General features: G+C 43.9%; 1 protein-coding gene across 4 annotated transcripts in view; it reads left to right on the top strand.

Annotated features, from left to right (window-relative positions):
* Window positions 1–20596, top strand: part of ARMH3 (armadillo like helical domain containing 3) — a 123079-nt gene that overhangs the window by 99883 nt on the left and 2600 nt on the right. For all 4 annotated transcript variants that reach the window (XM_066191066.1, XM_066191072.1, XM_066191064.1 and 1 more), the window contains one exon: window positions 14863–14979. In XM_066191066.1, coding sequence (XP_066047163.1) covers window positions 14863–14979 — 117 coding nt within the window. The remainder of the gene's footprint in view (window positions 1–14862; window positions 14980–20596) is intronic.

The raw sequence follows: 20596 nt of genomic DNA, 5'->3' as shown, positions 1-20596 counted from the left end.
CTGTTGTTCTAGTACAGTATTTGACTGAAGTTTTTTCCCTGCTCTTGTTTTTTCTGTGGGTGGCTGAGTGCCGTCACACTGCTGACAGTGCACGCATTTGAGAGGATTCCTTTACATGTGCCTTTCTGGCATTTTATGACTCGGTCTCTTTCAACATATGATAACAGAATATAAAGTAGGTCACTTCATTTCTTTTTTGCTTTTTTCTCAGTTCTGCAGTTGTTGTGATGTTTGAATTCTTTTTTATATCAGTTTTGGAGACTGGTGACTGGGAGAGTGCAGTTGGGCCTTAACAGGACACTAGGGACGTCTTTTTTTGTAGCCTTTGTGTGCCTTGAGTAGCCTATTAATTAGAGCCTTTCACATGTTTTAGAGTTGAGAAGGAAAAATGATGGCACCTTTCCTAATGCACAACCATCGCTGCTATGCTGCATCCTGTGGCTGCTGCCAGCCCTGCCCTGCTGTCCTCTCTGAGTTGATTGTAGATGGCAGTTGTTGTCTAAAAGCAGTAAACAAAGTGAACAGCTCTACTTATTGCAGTTGGTGAAAATACACCAAATAAAAGCTTGAGGCACACTCACAAGTCGGGCCTTAAAAAGGCATATGGAAGAAATTTAGTCTTTCCTTAGTCAGGCAAGTTCAGGCTATAAGAAACCACAGACCTTTAAAGTACCTGAATTTTTCAACCTGCATACTTGCTTCTATGTTTTATTCATACAGTCTAAAATGATATAAGTGTTGGAGTTAAATTATAGCACTATTTCACTGAAACTCCCTTTAGCAAATGATGCTTAGAACTGTAAGATCAGAGTCTCTACAGGGTAATTAAAAATGTGACCCCCTTTAGCTTCTGCCACTGGCTTTCTTAGCAGCGTAAATGTGGTACCAATATATTCTGTGTTAGCCGAGGGTGAGAATGGGTTCCTCTACTTAATTCTTAAAGGTGTTACTATGTGGTCAAATGCAGGGAAACATTTTTTAGAGCTTCTCTGAGATGTGAGGCGGAGTTGAAGACACAGAGAGACCTGGTCCAAAGCTTCCACCCAAGCCTTCTAGTGGTGGTGAATTCCTGAGGCGTCTGCTCAGCTGACATATGCCTGGTTAGTCAGGAAAAGCCAAGTAGAACTTGAACTTGTGTATTAGTATAAGGTGCAGTTTCTTAAGAAATTTGCTAAGCTAGCATGAAATCCTCTTTACGTATAGTCAAAAATTTGGATTTGAGAATAATACCAAGAGGGCAATGCAGCAGCATTTTGGGAAGAGCAGGGTTTGATTCCCATTTAAACAAAAATAGTTGTGCAAATAAAACTACCAGCTGATGCAGTACAAATTAAAGGTTTTAAAATCTGGAGAAAAAGCTGCGGAGTTATTAATCCCTGAACTGAAGCCCTCAAGCCCTTTTAGTGAGTGACTTCAGCTTGTCATCTAATCCCTTTGACTCATAGAAAATAGACCCCGAGTTGTTCTGTGTGGCGTAGGAAGAGGAAATTAAACCAGTGAACTAAATAAATAAATTGATTAATTGGCAACAGTAAGGAGTTGTCTATGCACTGTATCTAATTGCTTTCTTTATATTGTCTTCTTCAAACTTCTGGAAAGACATGGGTTGATGGGTTGCTCATGCAAAAATATGCAAAAAACCCCCACCTCACCAAGGCTTTGAACCTTCGGCTTCAAACATAATTTGTGGATCATCTTACATTGCATTGGACAGTCTCTAATGGGGACATTGTTCAGCCAACCTGAATTTATGCAGTGGAAATTCAAGCTGAAATTGAACACACCTCAGGATCACAGAGTAAATCAAATCTCATTTCCTTGCCTGCAGGCAATGTGGGCTGTGTGGACTTTCTTCTTCTCCTCCTCTTCCTCCTTCTCAGTAATTTTTACTCTACCAGATCAGAGCTACCTTTTTCTCATAAGAAATACTGAGCAAGTAGCTTCCCTAAGCCTTATTCAAAACCCCATCAGAGCTAATAGTTTTCAAAATGTTTGATGTCCAAGAGGCACTTGGGAGCATTAAATCCTCACACAGGGATTTTCAGGCCATAGAACAGTGGTGTTCTCCAAGCACTGCAGAAATTACAGTGGAGATGATATTTCATCACAGATCCTGCAGGTACTGATCCATGGAATATGGCAAAAGAGAAATATATAGAGAAAGCAGGAGCATTGGTGATCAGCTCCATATCCCCAGGACAGTGGTATTGTCTTTACTTAAGTCTTCAGTATATCCCATCTCTATAGCCAGCAGGCTCTGTTTAGAGCTGTGACAGCAAAGGGTGCATGTTTTTGATTCAGAGGACAGGCACTGTGTACAAGTAGTTCTCCAGCTTGCTGTTCAACTTGCTGATCAGCTCAACATGAGGAGTCAACAGCTAAAGGTGCTTTGGAAAGGAAGCATAGGTTGTGTTCTTTTGTTCTCCTCATCCTTTGGAGAGAACAGGTGCCAGCACAAGTCACCGTTTCCTTGATTGTCAGTGGTGGGTATATAGCCAACACTGTAATTTTATCTGGCCTGTCAGCAATAAACCTCACCTTTGTGTCATGTCCTTCCTGCCCATCCAGCATCTGAATGTCTGTGGAAATAAAAGCTTGCTGTCATAGAGGTAAGATGCCTCTTTTCAATCTTTCTCAGCTACTCATTCTGAAGAGATTTTTCTCCTATAGTGTTTGGGGTTGCTGGGAGCATATGAGTCGTGAGAGTGCTGGTGCTGAAGGGGTGGTAGGTCTGATATTTTAAGAACGTAAGTGGATGCAATGTTTATGGGATAAACACTGTGGTCCAAGGCATACAGAGCCTTTTTGTTCTCCAAGTATGTTTTGATTGCAAGATGCCATTTAACCATGCTAGGAATTCTTCTTCAGAGGCATAGCTATTATCTTGGGCTCTGATAGTTTCTGTCATGTATAAGGAGAAAGGACTAGAAACAAATGAGTGTCAGCAACCTTTGGGGCTTCTGTGTTTATTCCATAGATTGCACATGGATGTCTTTCTCTGAGAAGGACAGTAATAAGCAGCAGACTGTTGGATTTCTCAGAAACATCTGAGCTGTTTTCTGTGTGTGGTCTGTGCCCAAGTCTCTGCTCCCACTCAGCTTCACCTTGCTGACTGTCTGCTGGCCAGCTTTCCAGCACATCTCTATTTCAGTCAAAAAGTGTCTCAGCCTACAGTGTTCAGCATCTCATCAGGCTTGCCCTTGCTAGTGATTATCTTGGATAGTAGCCTCTGCATTTCCATCTGTCCCAATAGCCGTTTAAATGTTCCTTTTAAATTAACTTAGTCAGGTTTAAGCAGTTCTGGTTTTGCAGGCAGAAAACGTTTTCTGTGTTGGCCATGGACGCTTCCAAGCGTTAATGGTCTCGTTCTGTTTCAGTTCTGGTCATTGCCCAGATGGAGTTTCAAAAGAATGACACATCCCAACAGCACAAAAGGGAATAGTTTGACAGTTTAAAATGTTAACAAGCTTCACTCCTTCAGCGTATCAGAAATTGTTTGGTTTCCTTATTTCTGCTCTCTTTGCAGACTTTGTCCATTCCTTTTCCTCTGCCATGCCATGCAGATTAGTCTAAGATCCCAAGGTGTGTCTGGGGTTGGTGAGGAGTCACTTAGCTGGGACAGATTTGATTTAATCCCATTGTCTTGGTAGGAATTTCATAACTACTGTAATTCTTACAAGCCTGACTTGCACAGCTGCATTCTCAGTATTTTAAAAATCTCTACTCCTCCTTTACCTTCTCAGTCCCTCTCAATGTCAGTACTGCCTGGTCCCCCATACCCCTGGTACTTGTGTTCAGAACAAAGATTTCCGTCTTGCACTGTAGAATGTCTTATTTCTGCAGTGAATGCTTTTGAAAGAAGAACTCCAGACTCTGGACTGCAGGCTAGGTGACCTACACTTAGATTGACTTAAACCACTTTTGGGACTGTAGCCTTAGAGCAGACACTTTGCAGCTGAAGTTTTCTTTCCACTACAGGATTTTCTGTCTATAAGGATCATCTAGCAGCTTATAGCTGTCTGTTCCAACTCCAGATTTGCAAAAGCCTTGAGAGCCAGAACTTTTATATGGGTTGAGTCACACAAAATTCCAAGCACTGCTCACCTCTCCTTATTAGCTTGCTACCTTAGCCTATACTGCTACTCCAGTTTTTCTAGCTATTTGTAGCTAACCAGTTGACTATAGATCTTCTATTTCTTTTGAGCTCTATCTTTAGAAGACATTTTCGCAGACTGAATTTTTAAGTCTCTCAGAATCATTAAACTGTAGTTTTAAGTCTGCTAGATATTGTCCTGCAGGAAAGGACTCCTGGAGTCACTGTGATAAGCCTGGAAGTCTTGGCTCAAGACTCCAAAGAGTCATAAAGACAAGTAGAGAATTAGAAATTATTGGAGAGAATGCAAAAATAAAGGAGAAGGACTGTGTTCTGTGTAAGTCTTTGATAACCCATGTTTTAAATCTTGTCTATTGATTTCAGTGCCCTTAGTTCATAAAACATTCTGAAGAACTGCAAAATAGTGCAAATAATCAAACAGCTGTTTGCTCAATGGGTTTCTTGGCTGTCCAGACTTCTTGCTTGTATTCAAAAGCTTTTCTTTTCCCTGAGAACAGACTTGAGTTCATTTTCCACATGTAGTCAGGCAGGTGAACTCAGTGTTTCCTCTTTCTTGGCTCCATTGCATCTCCTCAGGCTACTGAACGACTTTATGACTTCCACTAATTGCTGAAAAGTTAGTAGGAGCTAGGGAACTGATCTTTCTTATGTCTGCCCCTCCAAATACATGCCTTCCTTCTCCAGTCCTAGTTGGTTTTCTCTAGCATGTCCTATGTTCATTTGACTTACTTTAAATACAAGCATCCACTTGGTTTGTGGCCAATTTTTTAGCATATTGGTATTTAGTTTTGCTGCTTCCTTTAATTAAATTTATTCATGCTGTGAAAACGATGTTTAAAAAGATTTCTGATCATTAAAAAAAAAAAGTCATGAGCTAGATTAGCATCCATTTTTTCTCAGCAAGCATCAGACCCAAGGCTGTATATTCATAAAGGCCATTGGCTTGCTAGTTGCTGTAAAAGATCAAAAAAGAAAATCAAAACGCATGCCAAGCTCCCTAGCCTTTTGGAGTGTCTGTGTTCTCCTTTCACTTGTCTTGATCTTCAAGTTAGAGTCTGGTAAGTTTTGATTTGGTTTTATTTCTATGTTATTCTGCAATCATTATATTCCAAAGAAGACCGTAGTGGCTGTATGAGGGGCACAAGCTCTCTTGGATTCTCTACTTATTTCTGTGAACCTGACCAGGTGATGTAGTTCCAGAAGCCTCATGTGACTGCAGGTGTTTGATTAGACTATAACCAGAATAAGCCTCCCCATTGTTTTTTCCTTGGGCACAATTAGGTTTTGGTTTCTTCAGACTGGAGCAGTGCACTTACTTTTGTCTGGGTTTGATTGAACAAAAAGGGCTTTGTTGCATATCCTGCCTTAATCTATTCTCTAGGCAGCCTTCTTCCTGAGCTAACTGTCGTCTGGGCAAATTTGAATTTCTTTACTGGGAATGAGTTTCTCCTCTGGTGTACATCAGGTATCCTGTTGTCATTTCATCAAGGCAATCTCAGCTTTAAGCTGTGTATTTGATTTCCAGCATTTGCCAGGATTCTTTCTGGCTCCTGGTCCTAGAAAGGTTTTATTTCAAACTTTTTCTTAAAATCTTTACCTAACATTTTTCAAGTTCTTATATCTGTCTTTGATTTCTGTAATAACTTGATATGTCTTGGCTTCTCAGTTCAGCTAGAGCAGCAGTTCACAACTTAAAACTCTTTTATCTTGTTTTGGGAACCAAGGTTACTGGTCTTGCTTTGGTCAGTTAAATGGTGCTGAAGAGCTGCTGCTGATTTTTTTTTTCCCTCTGTGTTCAGGAGGACAAGGTCTTCTGTAAATAAAGAATTGCATCAAAGGTTAGACACAAATCACAGCATTCATTTGCTGAATGCTGGTTAGCCACTTAGGCTGAACGAGTAGCATGAATGATAACAGTGAGCATAAGGATGCTCTTGTCCTCTTGTGTGATGTTTTGGTGACAGCAATTGATTTACTGCTCTGTGAGAATGCAGCTGGTAGATAAAAAGCTTCTCCTGGAATAGCCGATCACGTTTCAGCACTTAGGTTAATTGTAAGCACAAAGGGGAAATAAAAAAATTAACGGTCCAGTCCATAGCTATCTGCAGTGCATTTCGAGCCTTGGCAGAATTGCAAGTGCTCTTACGTACCTAGCAGTGAGAAATGTTTTCATAAATGCCACCAGCTGGAGATAAGGGTTCACAGCTCCAAAACGGGCTGTAACTCCAAAATAGCAAATCTATCTATCTATCTATCTCAGGGTTTTATGCTCCTGCCATCTTCCCGGCCTTTCTTAATGCTGCCTGCCTTTCTCAACAAAATTTCTAAAAACAGGCAAGCTTAGTGGGCCTCATTTGGTTTCTGGCGTATCTCCCCTTCCAGATCTAAATGTCTGCTCTGGAGACTGCTTGTTTTATTAACTGATAATTTTTAAGATGATTTGTTTCAGGACCTTTGCCTTCTTTTCCTCTGCCTGGGTTTTGAAAGTGCCAGCGTTAAGCTGTATATGGATGTTCGTTCCCTTTGGAGAAGTCCACTGAACCTGTTTTCTTTCCTTCAATGGCACAGAGCTGCCTCCTGTTTTCCCTGGAGAGCCTGTCCCTACAGTCTGGGAAAGAGCACCCAGTGTCCCACAAATACCAGGTTCTTTGTACCAAGTGGGATATGCTGATTAGTATAAACCCACTGACCGTCTTTGAAACTGGGAAAGTTGGATTGGTCTTGAGAAAAAGCAGTGGGAGGCTACATGCATTTTTGCTCCATGTGCTCCAAACCTGAATGGGTTGAGCAAAGTGCATTTAACACGTGTGGGAGTTGTCATATATGTATGTACAGACATGACTTCTTGAAATTACTCTGCAGCAAAAGGATTCCTGGCATAGGCTTGCTGGTAAGGTCAGCTACCTTCAGCTTCCTGACAGCTGGAGCTCAGAAGATATTGCAGCACAGCACTGCCTAGCCCTAGTGATGGCTGCAGGAAATGCCCAGGGTTATCACCACATTAATCTGTTGTGCTTGTCTATACCTCTTACAAATTAAGTGCCCTGCAAGCTGTGCACATAGGGACCATATGTCTCCCTTGTTACTTGCCTTTGTCCTTGTTTGCAGCCTTACTGCTCCCTAAAGTCGCTGCTGATTTTTGGGAGTGCCTGTCCTGTGGGAGCTTGGAGTGGGCAGTGTTTTGTACATTGACAGTTGCTTCTTGGTGGAGCTGGGTAACAGTTTCGGCTTTGAGACGTTTTTGAAAGCTGAGTGATTTCCAGATTGGTTGGATCAGTGTGTTCTTTACCACCGTTAAAATAAAGTTGAACACCTAAGGCTTCTAATGGATTGTGGGTTTAAAATATTTCTAAAGCAGGTAACTCTTGTCCCGAAATAGGATGCCATTTCTGCTAGCAGAGTTCAAAGAACAACAGTAATTTTCTGAGGGAGCTTATAAATTATTTATCTTTAGAAGAGGCACCTGTGGGCACAGGAGAAAGACTGTAACCAAACCCTCACACTCGATGGATAGAAAGTGTTGCCTTTGTAGGCTTGTTTCTTTAAAGATCACAGATCCCTGTGAGATCATTGAACAAACATCTGAGCTACTGACAGAAGGACTCTATGCTGAGGTGAGAAAAGGGGGTGTGAAATGTCCCTCCTTGATGTTGCTAAGTAAAATAATAATAATGATAATCTTTTATGTATGATCAAAACCTTTTGCCTTGTGTAGAGAAGTGATGAGGCCTGGATTTTGATACCACTCAAGTGCAGATGTATAAAAGCAGTCCTCAGAAAGGATTTGGGGCGTGGAAAGTTAGACTTATGTTTGGCTGGGCACAGAGCAGTTCACTGAAATCAGCAGGACTGTGAGAAGTGACTGGCAGGGACAAAGGATAAACTAGCGAGCAGAGACAGTTCGCTTCCAAACTCCAGGAAGCAGTGTCCTGGCTAATGCTCAGTGAGCTGAGCAGAGGGAGATTGGCAAACAAAAAAAGTGTCAGAGTAAACCTAGTGGGAACTGTGCGCAGGGGTCCCTGCACCAACCTTAGCAGTGGAGAGCAGGGTGAGGCACCTCCTCTCCCTATTTGCTGGCTCACTCATCTTTGCTATGTGCTGCTCAACTTTGTCCATGTGTCCAGCTCCAGATACTGAACAAGACTTCCATGAGTTCTATCAGCTTTGGATTCTCCACAGCAGGACTAGAGCATGTACTCATGGCTCACTGTTGCCCTGGAGCTCGTGGGCAGCTGAACCCACCTCCGCAGCCTGTTCTCCCCAGTGACCTCTTACAGTCCTACTGGCCAGCAGTGTTGGTGCATCCCATGTCAGTGGCATGCTGTTTCGTACCTCAGAGGAGAAATTTGCCCTTGTTTGCTTTCAATCTTTTGCTCTGGCTGAACTTTTTACTATAGGAAAACTATCCTCCTTCCAGCAAATTTTCCTGTACTCAGGGCAGAAAAGATGATGACTTCTACTCTGGGAATGACAGATATGTGTGCTGGTGGGGACTGTCTTACACAGGCTCATGCTCTCAGCCCACTGCACAAGAGGGCCGTGGGTCCTTCACTGCATCTAGTACAAGCTGCTGGATACAGGAGATCTGGGGCAGGACTGGCAATGAGCCGTGAGTCTTACACATATGTGGCATGGTTACACTTGAATCTGCAGCCCACGTCTTTGTCTTTCCCATCAGACTCACTCCACATCCTCTGGATCCATAGATAAGTGCTGTACACGCAGCATGTCTTGGGAATCTGAGTTGTGAAACTATCATGGCAACATCCTCCTCCTCTTCATCTTAGCATTCATGAACATGGAATTATTAGGCATGGCTTGATCAGTGTGGGGGTGAGAAATGATGCTAAAGCATCAGCACTGCATTTAGCTCCAGGATAGCTGCAAAAGTAAGGTATTGTTGGGTCAGACAAAAGCTCTGTGCTGCTGATAGTCCTGGATGGGTGCTTTCCTGGAAGCCAGTGTGAACAGCAGCTGCTTCCAGCATGTGTGTGTAGCATTGGCAGCCTTAGTGAAGCCTCTCTCTGAACTTGGCTCCTGCAGACAGAGAAAGAGGAAAGGGAGAAGGAGATGAGTGCAGCTGGGGTTTGGGCAGAGTCTGTTGGGAAATGTGGCAGCTGTGTGTGTGTGTTTTTATTTAACTTCTAATTATTTAGTTATGTTCTTTGTCTGTGGTGCTTCTGGGGATTAATTTCAACAAAGACTCCAGCCTGCATCAGCAACTTTAAAGTTGCTCTGTGAGAAGTGTGATGGCACTTGGAAAAAAAAATCATTTTCCATATTAATTAGAAGTTCATACTGTAAAATTGATGTCAATTATCCAGCACTTTATTATGGAGAGGCAATAGCCTCTTTGTAGTCCAGGTGTCAGCAGCCTTTTCATTACAATGAGAAATGTTGCTATTCAGTTGAATTCATGAGGAGAAACACTCAGGGACTATGAGTTGTTGTAGATATTAAGGAGGGAGGAAAAGGGGAAGATGTGTACTAAACCTGGAATAAACAAGGCAGTTTGAGGGCTGCAATGTAAAATGCACATTTCTGCTGGAATACAAAAACCCTGGGATCTCTTCCTACAGCTCCCACCCTCTGAGCTGAGGGGACAGACTGCTGAGTTTACTTGTGGTGTTTTGTGCTCGTCGTGGGTTTTGTCTCCAACCCTCCCTGGCAGATACCTGTCTATCTAAACCAAGACAGATTTGATTAGGTTTGGGAGGTGGGGCTGCCAGAATTCCCTTCTGTTTGTGGTGCACAGGCAGTGACAAGCACTCCACCACCTCTGCAGGATGGGCAGAAGGCATGTTTGGCTGTCCTCAGTTCTTCTGCCCTGTTGTGCAATAGTGCTGATGAGAGGTTGGCATTACATGCCCCATAGATTGGCTGCTCCATTCTCTGGCACGGAACAGATGGGACAGAGTCTCTGGCTTTTCTGTCCTGTGGGGGCTTGCTAGTTATGACCTGGAGACCCTCCCCCATCCCAGCCATGTGAGCAGCAAGGAGTTGGTGAGGGGGCAAGTGCATTTTAACCTGGACATTGTTGGGGTGGCGTTTTGCTTTTTGCTTGATGTGAGATCATTCAATCAGTGCTGTTCCAACTTCTCCTGTGTCATGGTAGTTAATGACTGTCCCGTGGGCACAGAGAGGCTTTAGTGAGGTACTGGTGATGCTGACTGATTGCATTCTTGTGCTTTCCTGTGCTGATTGAAAAGACAGAAAAGAGACCTTGATTTGTTCTTTCTTCTGTTTTTCCTTTTATTTTTCTTTCGTTTCCTGTGCATGCTTTCTGGAACCTACCTACCACCAGATCCTTTGCTGGGTGCTGTGAATTGCTGGTGCTCTCTAATTTTATGTTCCAGTAAGGCAGAGACTGCAGATGCAGATGATGAAAGATTCTGCAGGTTAAAAAGTTACTAAGCAATGAAGCAAATTATGTCTGGCAGATAGATGGGCCCTAGGGCTGCATGTTGCCCATTAAGTTTTACTGCTGGTGCAGCTCCCACTGTGGCTTTGCTGCTAACAGTAGCAGTGTTCTCCTGGGCACGATGGGGATAGGAGACTGCTGCATGTAATCCCTGTGTTTCCCCAGGACAGAATCTTCCAGGAGGACTGGTCTCTCCTGGGGGAGTGCAGTATGTTGGCTCTTGTTGAGGATCAGTCAGAGGGAACAGCTTTGGTGCAGTAAGGAAAAAGTCGGTGCGTAGTGACTAGTATAGCAAAGTGATGGTTTGTTTTGAATGCTGAAAATTTCAGGGCAGGGGCAATTGCTTCTGGGGGAAACGGTTTCAGAACTCGTGCTCACAAGAGGCCACTGACCCTACCAACCAAGATTGTCCATCCAGTTTGCAAGGCAGTGGTGAGCTGGTGGATGGAGCGAAGTAAGGAGCCACAAACTGTGAAATAAGCTTGTTCCTCTGGGTACCGTGACCTCGCATGGCATGGGTGGGATGCTGCAGAGAGCTGAGCCCCAAAATCAGTCCTCCTTTGGAAGCCAGCCCTCTTGCCATGTTGCTAAGGGAAGGCCTCTACTCACAAGTTGTTGGTGTTATTGGGGAAGGAGAGTTTTATGGGGCATGGGCAGTTGTAGCTGCAGGAGGAAGCTGAAATCAGAATGCCAGAGAAAGCACTTGCTGTTCATAGCAGCTCCTGGTAAGTTGGTTTGGGGACACGCATGCAGGGACCTGAATCTCCAGCATTTCTCCAGAACTTCTGGAAAGCAGTCAGTGAGTGAGTGGTGGGGCAGGAGGTTAATTTGATGGCAAATTATCTTTAAATTACAGTGGTGCAGCTCCACTGAGTTCTGGTTTGTTGCAGTGGAAAAAATTAGCGAATGTAGTCTCTGGGGCTGATATAGGTAACTGCAGGAAGGGAATTCAACAGCCTTCCCTCTTCTTGTATTGACCGTGTCTGAGTTGCTTGCTTCCATCATATTGCTTTTTTAAGACTCTGATTCCCCTAAGGTAACCTACAAAAAGACTTTTAGATTGTGACTCCATTAGGGTTTTTTTTTTTTTCACTGTAAAGATCCAGTAAACCATAAAAAAAAGAAATAAAGCTTTCCCTGCATGTTTATCCTTGCAGTCTGAGGAGTGTCACATCAGGCCCCTTGAAGATCATCCACAGTTCGATTTTGTCTGTCCTTGCCTGACACTAAAACTGATGTTTTTCCAGCTTCTCGTGAGATCGTAAAAATTTGAATGACTATTTAAAATCTGTTTGGAAGAGCAGCTAGAAGTCTTTTCCTTAAAGTCCCTTCTCACACTTGGCCATCTTGGAATTCGTATTTTCTAGACAAGAGACTTCCAAGAAGAATGGGTTGAACAAGACTTTGAAGGAGAAATGCTTCAATCTCAAAATTAAATTGCTCTAGTTCCTTTGTATCTTGACAGGTGCAGGTAAAGATCTTGTGTGTTTAAGGAAAAAGGCTGTTCTTCCTGCAGTAGTTTTCCTGAGCAAAAGTCAAAGCAATGTATAAGAAGGGCAAAGGATGCTGACACAGTCTTCTGTTACACAGAGGATGTGAGGTTTTTTGTCATGTGTGTAGGAAGTTGATGCCTTTTAAATCTTCCTGTTAGATATTCTTAATACCTTCTGCTGCTCTTTGACCTGTCCTCTGTCTAGCAGCTGCATCTTAAAGAGCACATGAAATCATCTCAAGGATGGCAGGTCCTAATCTCAGGAATAGTTTCTATCCATTACAAGGTATGAAGTCGAAATGATCTGTGGGTGGGTTTATCTCAGATCCCACATAGCATTTTTTTCTCAGCAGCAGCAAGAAAGGGAAATTATCAGGCAGTGGGGAGAAGCTGTTTATTTTTAACTTACCCTTTCTTTTTAAGTTCTATTTCATAATTAAAGGAGATAAGGAGTGGAAGCCAATGAAATACATAGCTGAAGGGATAAGCTGATCTCAAGCTCACTGCAGAGATTACAATAAGTAACAGAGTAGAGACTTTGGGGGCCTCTTTTTCTTTCCCTGTTCTCATCCTAAAGTATCAAACTGAGTTCTTAGCTGCCTTTCAGAGGTGATGCAAGAGGGCAGATTTAAAGGATTCTGGTTACAGAGCTCACTGCTGCCCTCAGAGTTTACTTCTCTTCACCATGGTTTGAGGATGCCTGAGTATCTGAAGACATCTCTACTCAGATCTAGCAAGGAGGAATCCTGATCGTTCCTAAAGAAACACGTGCATCCATTGAGTGATCACAACTGTATGGCACTGTGCATGCCTGTGTGTATAGGAATACAAGGAGATTGAAGGGAAGGTTCCTGGGGAGTCACGTAGCCCTGAATAAAATGTCTTTGCTCTTGAATTACTGCTGGAGAAGCCTGTTCAACTCCTCACCTTTCAAGCCAGGTTCTTCCTCTGCAGCTTATTAGTCTTGGTCAATTTGGCTTCCTCTGACTGACAGGAGCAAGCTGCCAGATCCTTTATTGCTCAGAAGAAGGTGCATTATGCTATTACACTCCGTCCCTAGTGGATAGTTATTCCAGTGCCCAGGTGGCATTCTTTCATCATTGCTCTTGGCTCTGCAATGCTTCTTGTAGCTTCAGCATACAGGAGCAAGAAGGGCAGGCTGAATTTGGAGATGGATGTCATTGCAGGGGATTCTTTCTGCCAGTGAAGCTGACAAACAAAACAGCATTAGGAAATGAGTACTGGAGAGGAGGCTGCGAGCTCTTTGCAGCACTGGCAAGGTGTTCTTAAATAACATTGCAGAATTAGAATCAATGCAGTTGGAAAAGGCCTCTGAGACCTTCAAGCCCAAATACTTACTCCTATCCATAGCTTGCATCTGCAATGATGGAGGACAGTTGAGCTGCAGAGACTGCTGCATGACCATCTCACCTGGGAACTACTTTTGGAACCCCTTTTTTGCCCCTAATCCTCATTTGGGTGATTCCCTGTAGGTTCTGCCACCTCAGGCCCTAGCATGAGTGTCTCTGTGCACCACTGCCACATGCAGAGTTTGGTGGAAACAAACTTTTGAAGGAACCCTAAACTACTTTAGATTTCTTAGAATAAAGGATGTAAGGACAGCATTCAGTCCTGGCAACTACCAGCTGCCTAAAGCAGCAGTTGAGAGTAGTGCTTACACTGTTGGGAATACAAGAGGTGAAGTGCAAGGGCTCCTTGTTGTTCTGGTCACTGTTGTCTTCAATCCTCTGTAATGCTCTTCTTAGAATCTTTTCTGAATTGTGATGCCTTGGAGCAGGGTCCTCTTCCTTTGCACCTTTTACCATGTGTCTTCCTACTGAAGCTTGTCATAAGTAGGGTTTACTGTAGTGCAAACCTCAGATGTTGATATTCTGTTAGCTCTCAGAGCAAATGGCAACACCCTAAGAACGAAGTTCATGTGTTTAGGAGAATTGTTTTAGGCACATGTTTGCCCAGGAGTTTTGACCTTTATGGTTCCTTGTAGGAAGATCATTGTCACTGGCCATCTCACAAATACATTGAGGAATGCGTTCGTCCATGCAATGCTCTAAAGCTAAAAGTCATTGTGGAGGTCCCTCTAGTTAGGAGAATGAAAAGTTCAATAGGACAGAGATGTGTAACTATGAATTTGCAAATACAGACTAACACTGGGAGCAGAGTAGGGCAGTAATAAAAGCTGAAACTGCTTTGGTTGCAGTGAAGGCTGACAGTAAAGTATCTTCTGGGCAGAAAGACTTGGATTCATGTCTTCTAAAAGCAGAGTCCATACCAAGGCTGGTCTTCTCTTAGTGCCTGTCAGAAGCTTGTTCCTATCAGGAGAGACATGCAGTGCTCTGTATGGAAGCTGACCTGAGTAATTCTAGAAGCTGGTGATTTAGCAGGCTGTGAATGGTGATTCACAAGCCAGGAGGGAAGTGTGGTGGCAAAACTAACCTTGGAAGGACCGTGGGGCTGGGCAAATCTGTGTTTGTATTGTGCTTCTGTGTTGCATCTGGGTGTACATGTGGTAATTAGCTGCTTGATTTATTAATGTCTAATTCTGATGACAGAAAGCTGCTGTGGTCATGGATACAGGTTCCATCTACCATTCTCATGAATGGAGAAATTCTGTAAATTTCAGGACTGTTCCTTGGCATTAGGAAGACTTTAGTGCCCACCTCCGTGTTGTTAATCGTGAGCCAAATATTGGCTGTTAAAGCCATCTCTGTTGTGAAAACAGGTGCCAGAGTTTTAATCTGTCTTAGCCTTGGCTCCTCCTGTGCAGAGGAGTCTGTGGATACTGATTGCTATGCTGTGTTTGGCTGTTCCTGGCAGGTTTTGGAAGTGGTACGGTCCAACTATGACACGCTGACCCTGAAGCTGCAGGATGGTCTGGACCAGTACGAGCGCTACTCCGAGCAGCATAAGGAGGCTGCCTTCTTCAAAGAGCTGGTAAGCTGCCTGGACTCAACAATCAACTGCCCTCTTCCAGAGCCGAGGCCTATGGCCTGGGCAGTTGTATCTGGGGTGTAGCTGAGCAGTCTCGTTACTCCATTGGACTGCCTCCAAAGACAGGGCAGGAGCAGGATCTGGACAGACACTGCATGTCTTAACAGATCTGAGAGCTCCCTGTGTGGCTGAAGAGGCTGCTTGGGCCAGCACTGGTCATATGGTCTCTGTCCCTTTTGCCATGGGGAAGAGCTGTGCCTTGTAGTGGTAAATTTGTATGGGGAGAAGCTGACTAAGCTGACTGCTCCCGCCTGGGGTTAATCACACAGAGCAGCTTTGCTTTTTTGTTGTTGTTAAGAGAACCGTGAAGTTTGGGACTGGTGAAACACCTTCCTGTGTATTGCTTTCCTTCATCACTCACAAAAAGGGGTTCCCAAGCAAAGAAAGTGAAGGCATTCCCCTAGTACTGTCTCCATCTGCAACAGGAGAAGACTGATGGTAGGAAGACCCACAAAAATTATTGAGCAAAGACAAAAATGATCTAAATAATTCAGGTTGGTAGTTGTAATTCTTCAGCAAGCCAGCTTGCTTACCCTGCTCTAGAGAGCCCTGATGGAGCCTTTCTTGTCCAACAGCCACATGAGTGTGGAGGCAGTGCTTTTGTAGTGGCTGGTGTGTGAGGGAAGCCTCACTCTGGAATCATTACAGCTTCACCAAAGAGAGGGATCTCTAACTTTGGCAGCCTTCTCCACCAGTCTGAGAACTGATTCTTTCTCCGAGCTCTGTCCCTGCTGATTGATGAGTAATTGATGCCTGCCTACTCTGTCACGAGTCTCCATGAGTTGGGGCATGTTGTTGTGCATCCCTCTGTCAGCTCTGCTCCAGAACAGGCACCTGAATTGGTTTTGTTTTCTTTTACAGAATGGTTTTAACTTTCTTGGGGTCATTCCAGCCCTGACATTGGGCAAAATAAGGGCAAAACCACTTGCAATTGCTTTTATGCTATTTTTCAATGTTCTTTGTGCCTGTTTTTGTCTCTCTGGCCTGCTGTTTGACACAGCTTCCCTGGAATACATGCAAAGAAATTTGGCCATAGCTTTCTTGTGTCACAGGCTTCTTCTGTTACTGTACCCTGGAAATAAGGCACATTCCTGTTTCTGTTGTCGTCTGTTCTGTCCCAAGGGCTCCCAACCTCAGCCGGCATCTCCTTCCCCTTGGTCACATGACTGCTCTGCTTCCTGCACATCCCACTTTCCACTTGGTTTGGCAGAAGCTCAGGCCAGTCATGCCAATTCGTTAAAATGACATTCTCAGTCCTGTGATCATCACAGCCACAAAATACTTCGGCTAAAATTATTTTCTTCCTAGACCAATTTCCAATTTTTTTCAAAATCCCAATTTTGTACCATTTAAAAATCTGTTTATCATAACCAGCTCATCAACTCCCTTCTGAATATTGCCCATCTGGGTACCCCTGGGACCCTCTCCTCAAGAGCATATAAAAGCCTGAATAATTACTGTATAAATGTGCTGATTTGACCCAGTTGTGAATCTGTTTAATCCACATCTCTAGATGCCCTGAGAATTGGGACCCTATTAAATGTTCTTTACTCACAGCTACAGAAAATCCCCTGCATTCCATTAAGCTGTTCCCTCAACACAGCGGGAATGAGCCTGATAAGTTATGATTTGTCTTCAGCAAATCCAGTTGGCCTCCCAGCCTCCTCACTCTCTTTTTTTCTCTAGGTGCACAGTAAGTGATGGCTTTATTAATTGTTCAAACAACTCATCAAAAAGGCCCTAATCTGCCCTGTCCTTCCCATAGCCCCTTCAAACCAGGTACTTGCTTTCTTTTTGTGAAGCTTTTGGGTCTTTACTTCAGCTTCTGTTGCTGGGCTGATGTTGGATAATACCCCCTGGCCCAGTGCTTTGTGTTTAACCACTGAAGTTTGCAAGATTTCACGGAGGGGGCAGAAGGAAATTGCTCTAGTTCTCTTTGTGGACTGAACTAAAGGAGCAGGACAGGGATTGCTTCAGGTTTCTGAATTCACATTGATCCCATCAGGTCTTCCTGGACAGGATCGTTTTGCAAATAATTCTTTCCAGATTCTGCCAGGTGTTCTTATCACTGTCTGCAAATGTTTGCATCAAAGCAAACCCTTCTTGGGTGGGGAATGACAGAGGAAACATTTTCCTTTTCAGCTGCCTTTTTATCTCTCTTTGCTCCCATTATGCAGGTGAGCAGAAGCTTCCCCAAGCCATTCTGGGGGCTCCTTTATGCTTAGAAATCTTGTCCTCACTTCTTTGACCTGCTTTGCTAATGCACTGCTTCACTTCTCTTGCTTTGCCTCAGTGCTGCTCTTTCTTGCTAATCCTAAAGAAAAATCTGCTTTCTTCTCCCATTCCCTTCACAAGGTTTTCAAAGGCTGCGATACTGCAGCCACATTGTGGTGGAAGGTGATGTGCTGATTGTTTTATCAGCTGGATTTTTTGGCATGTTGTGCTGCCTTTGAGGGGCTAAAGGAAGGAAGTTAGGAAGTTTTCTAACACTTTTTATTTCTTTCCCTTTGAAGCCTCAGGGATGTCATTTGAGGTGTGTGCAGCTTTGATAGAATGAATGGTTTGGATGTGAGCTTTTGGACCCTCACATTGCATCTGGAGGAATGTGTGGAAAAAGATTTCAGCATCTTTCCAAAACATTCACTGTCTTTGCAGTTAGATAGGTTTCATCAGTCTCAACACAGTCTGATTTGGGATTGATTTCTACAGGGGAAATTACATTAATTTGACTTTTAATTAAGTGTAGTAGTCAGTGTAAACCTTCTTCCCATTGTACAAATAACTTAAGGGCTGCTTGTTGATTTGGAATAGGTTTAATTGATGAGACTTGCTGTGAAATAGGAGTGTCAGTACAACCTTGTATACTTCCAGCTCTAATGACACAAAACTAGAATTTAATCATGTTTTCCCCCCATGGTTAATGCCCTTGCCTCATCTATTCTTTCATTTACTCATCCTTCCACAGGTGATGTCAGCATTTCATGCATTTCCCATTTCTTCAACATTTGTGGACTAATAGTAAGAAAACAATTTTAAAGCTCTTCTGGCCCTAATTCTCCAGGATACTCTATACAGAAGCAAGAGAGGACATGTGCTCTGCTTGTACTCCCTAGCAGAATGAATCTTAAAGCTCTGATCTTAATTTCTGCAGTTTTGGGACCTTTGTGTAAGTCAGTCTGGAGGAATCTGGTAAATTCCAGACCGGCAGCCAGGCCTGAGCTGCCCACTGCACCAAGAGCTAGGAGGAGTCCTGGGCTGTACCCTTATGGAGCAGCTTAGGTAGACTGCAGGAGGCTCCTGAAATTTATCCTGGTTACAGACTGACACCTCCCTGTGTAATTGTTTGGTTTTCCGACTCTGAAGGGGAGATGAGCTCTGGCTCCCTGTGCTGAGCCCTGGTGCTGGAGATAACTTGATTTAGCTTAAATTTGAGCTATTCTTACCTTTTAAGCAGGGTGGCTCAGGCTGCCTGATTTCTCACAGCAGAAGAAATGCTGGGCAGAGATTTGTGTAAAAGTCCCTTGTGTGTGTTATCATGCCCACTCTTCTCCCCGGTTTGTGTTAAGGCAGATCTACATTCATCTAGACTGCTCTTGACCATAGTTTGTCTCTAAAGCTCCTCTTGAAACCTGAAGCTGTCTTTAAATGAAACTAGCTCCACAATAGCTACAGGTGAGCTCCTCCACTGCTTCACAGGCCATAGCTTTTAGAAGTATTTCCTCTTTTCCTGTGTAAATCTTCTTTGTCTAAATTAGGCTGAGTATTTCTTGCCCCTTCCCTGGGGAGCCAGATAAATATTACTCACTGTTCTCTTTCTGACCTCATTTTACATAATGGAGTGTGTTTGCTCTATTCCTCCTTCTCTTTGCAAACTAATCAGGCTAATTAATTTCTTGTGCTCTACCCCATAGCTACAATTTCTGCTAAGCCCTGTGTTCTCATTTTGCCACTCCAGCCTCACTTTCTGGGCTTGCTGAGACTCCTTCTTGGAGACCTTGATGTGTATACAAGCTGGGAATCTTCTACTGCTGGTGCCTGACTTCTGACAGCAGTTCTTGAGGCCAGGAGCTCATTACTGCTTGTACTTTCTGTAGCTGGGACCCACAGAAATGCTTTTAGTCAGAATAAGGACACTGGCTTACACTGCTTGTAGCATCTTCCCCTTTTCTTCTGGCAGTCATATTCCCCAGGGCAGAGAACTCCCCACAGCTCTTTACTCATGTTCTTTCCTTCTTGTAAGAGCTGACTGGATCACTGGCATTGGAGCACTTGGTAGGACTGGGACCAAATCCTGTCAGTGGGACTCCTGTCTCCTGGCAGCAGGACAGCCCCATGCCAACCAGTGTTCAGAGACCACTTGCAGTGGTGTTTAACACAGGGTACAACAGTGGTTATCTTGCAAGACATGGTCCCAAACTATTTGAGGATGGAGTAAGTAAAAAGATAGCTAAAGAAGAGAGTTAAAGGAGTGCTCCAAGGGAACAAAGATTCTTGGGGTCTCTGCCAAGCATCCTGATGAAGGAGACTTTGTGGTTTCTGCAGATGACATAAAACCTAAGTACTTTGTCTTTTAGGGTAGACATCTTTCCTGGCATGCTCGGTTGTTAGGGTGGATGCAGTGGGACTCAGTGGGGTTCATTTCACAGCTTTCCCTGTTAACCTTCCAAATTTTGATTTCCTTCCCTCTCTTACACATTCTGCCTTTGGGGTAGCTTTCTGCCCTCTTCGTGTGTTTTTCTCACCAGGATAGCAAGTGGGACCTTCGGCAGTATGTATATGTGTATATATATATGTGCTCTTCCAGCCCCTGGTGTTGGATTCCTCATTATGCATCTATATAATTCTTCCCCCAATGCTTCTATAAAGCACAAAACACTAACCAGGTCAGCAACAACCTTATTATCACAGGCTCCGAGTCTCTGGGAACTGTAATCCTGTTGTTTGGATGAGCTTGTGTCAGTTTTGCTTTCTGTCACTGCTGCACAGTCGCTGACACAGATGATGTTTGACTTTGTTTTCTCGTTGCCAAGTGCAGCTGAGACTGAGCCCAGTCTGAGGCCTGCAATATTTGGCCAACAAGTCTGTAGGCACAAGGGGGGAAGGGAAGCTGCTGTCAGAGCTGCCCAGCTCTTCTTCATGCTCTGTGGGTGACCAGAAGTCTGGGTGTCATTGAGGGATAAAGGTGTCTCTTCTTCCGAGACAGTCAGGGAGCCAGCTGCACGTGCACAGCACTTGGAGTACACACAGCTGGCTCTGAACCCAGGGGTTTCTGCCAGCCTGGATGATAATTTGTGTTTACAGGACAGTGCCATAGCCTCTGTCCTTTTCTTCGGTCTGTATCTTTGGCTCTGTGGGTTCTGGAGCAGGACAGAGGCCATGATATTGCATTAATCCAGAAAATGCTTGCTGGCACTCCAGTGGGCATTGATAAAATATGATCTTTAAGCTGCAACCTGGAATGCTCACTTCTCCCATCTTTTTGCCCTAGAACAGGAAACACATCATAGTTCATGCATCCACACAGTGCATCTTCTTCCATCCCTGTCTCATTGGGAATTTA

The sequence above is a fragment of the Chamaea fasciata genome, unplaced genomic scaffold, assembly GCF_029207755.1.
Source record: "Chamaea fasciata isolate MVZ Bird 193981 ecotype frontalis unplaced genomic scaffold, bChaFas1.0.hap1 SCAF_9, whole genome shotgun sequence".
In the NCBI taxonomy this organism is placed as follows: Eukaryota; Metazoa; Chordata; class Aves; order Passeriformes; family Sylviidae; genus Chamaea; species Chamaea fasciata.
Note: the sequence above shows the minus strand (reverse complement) of the source record. Positions and strands in the feature narration are given on the sequence as shown.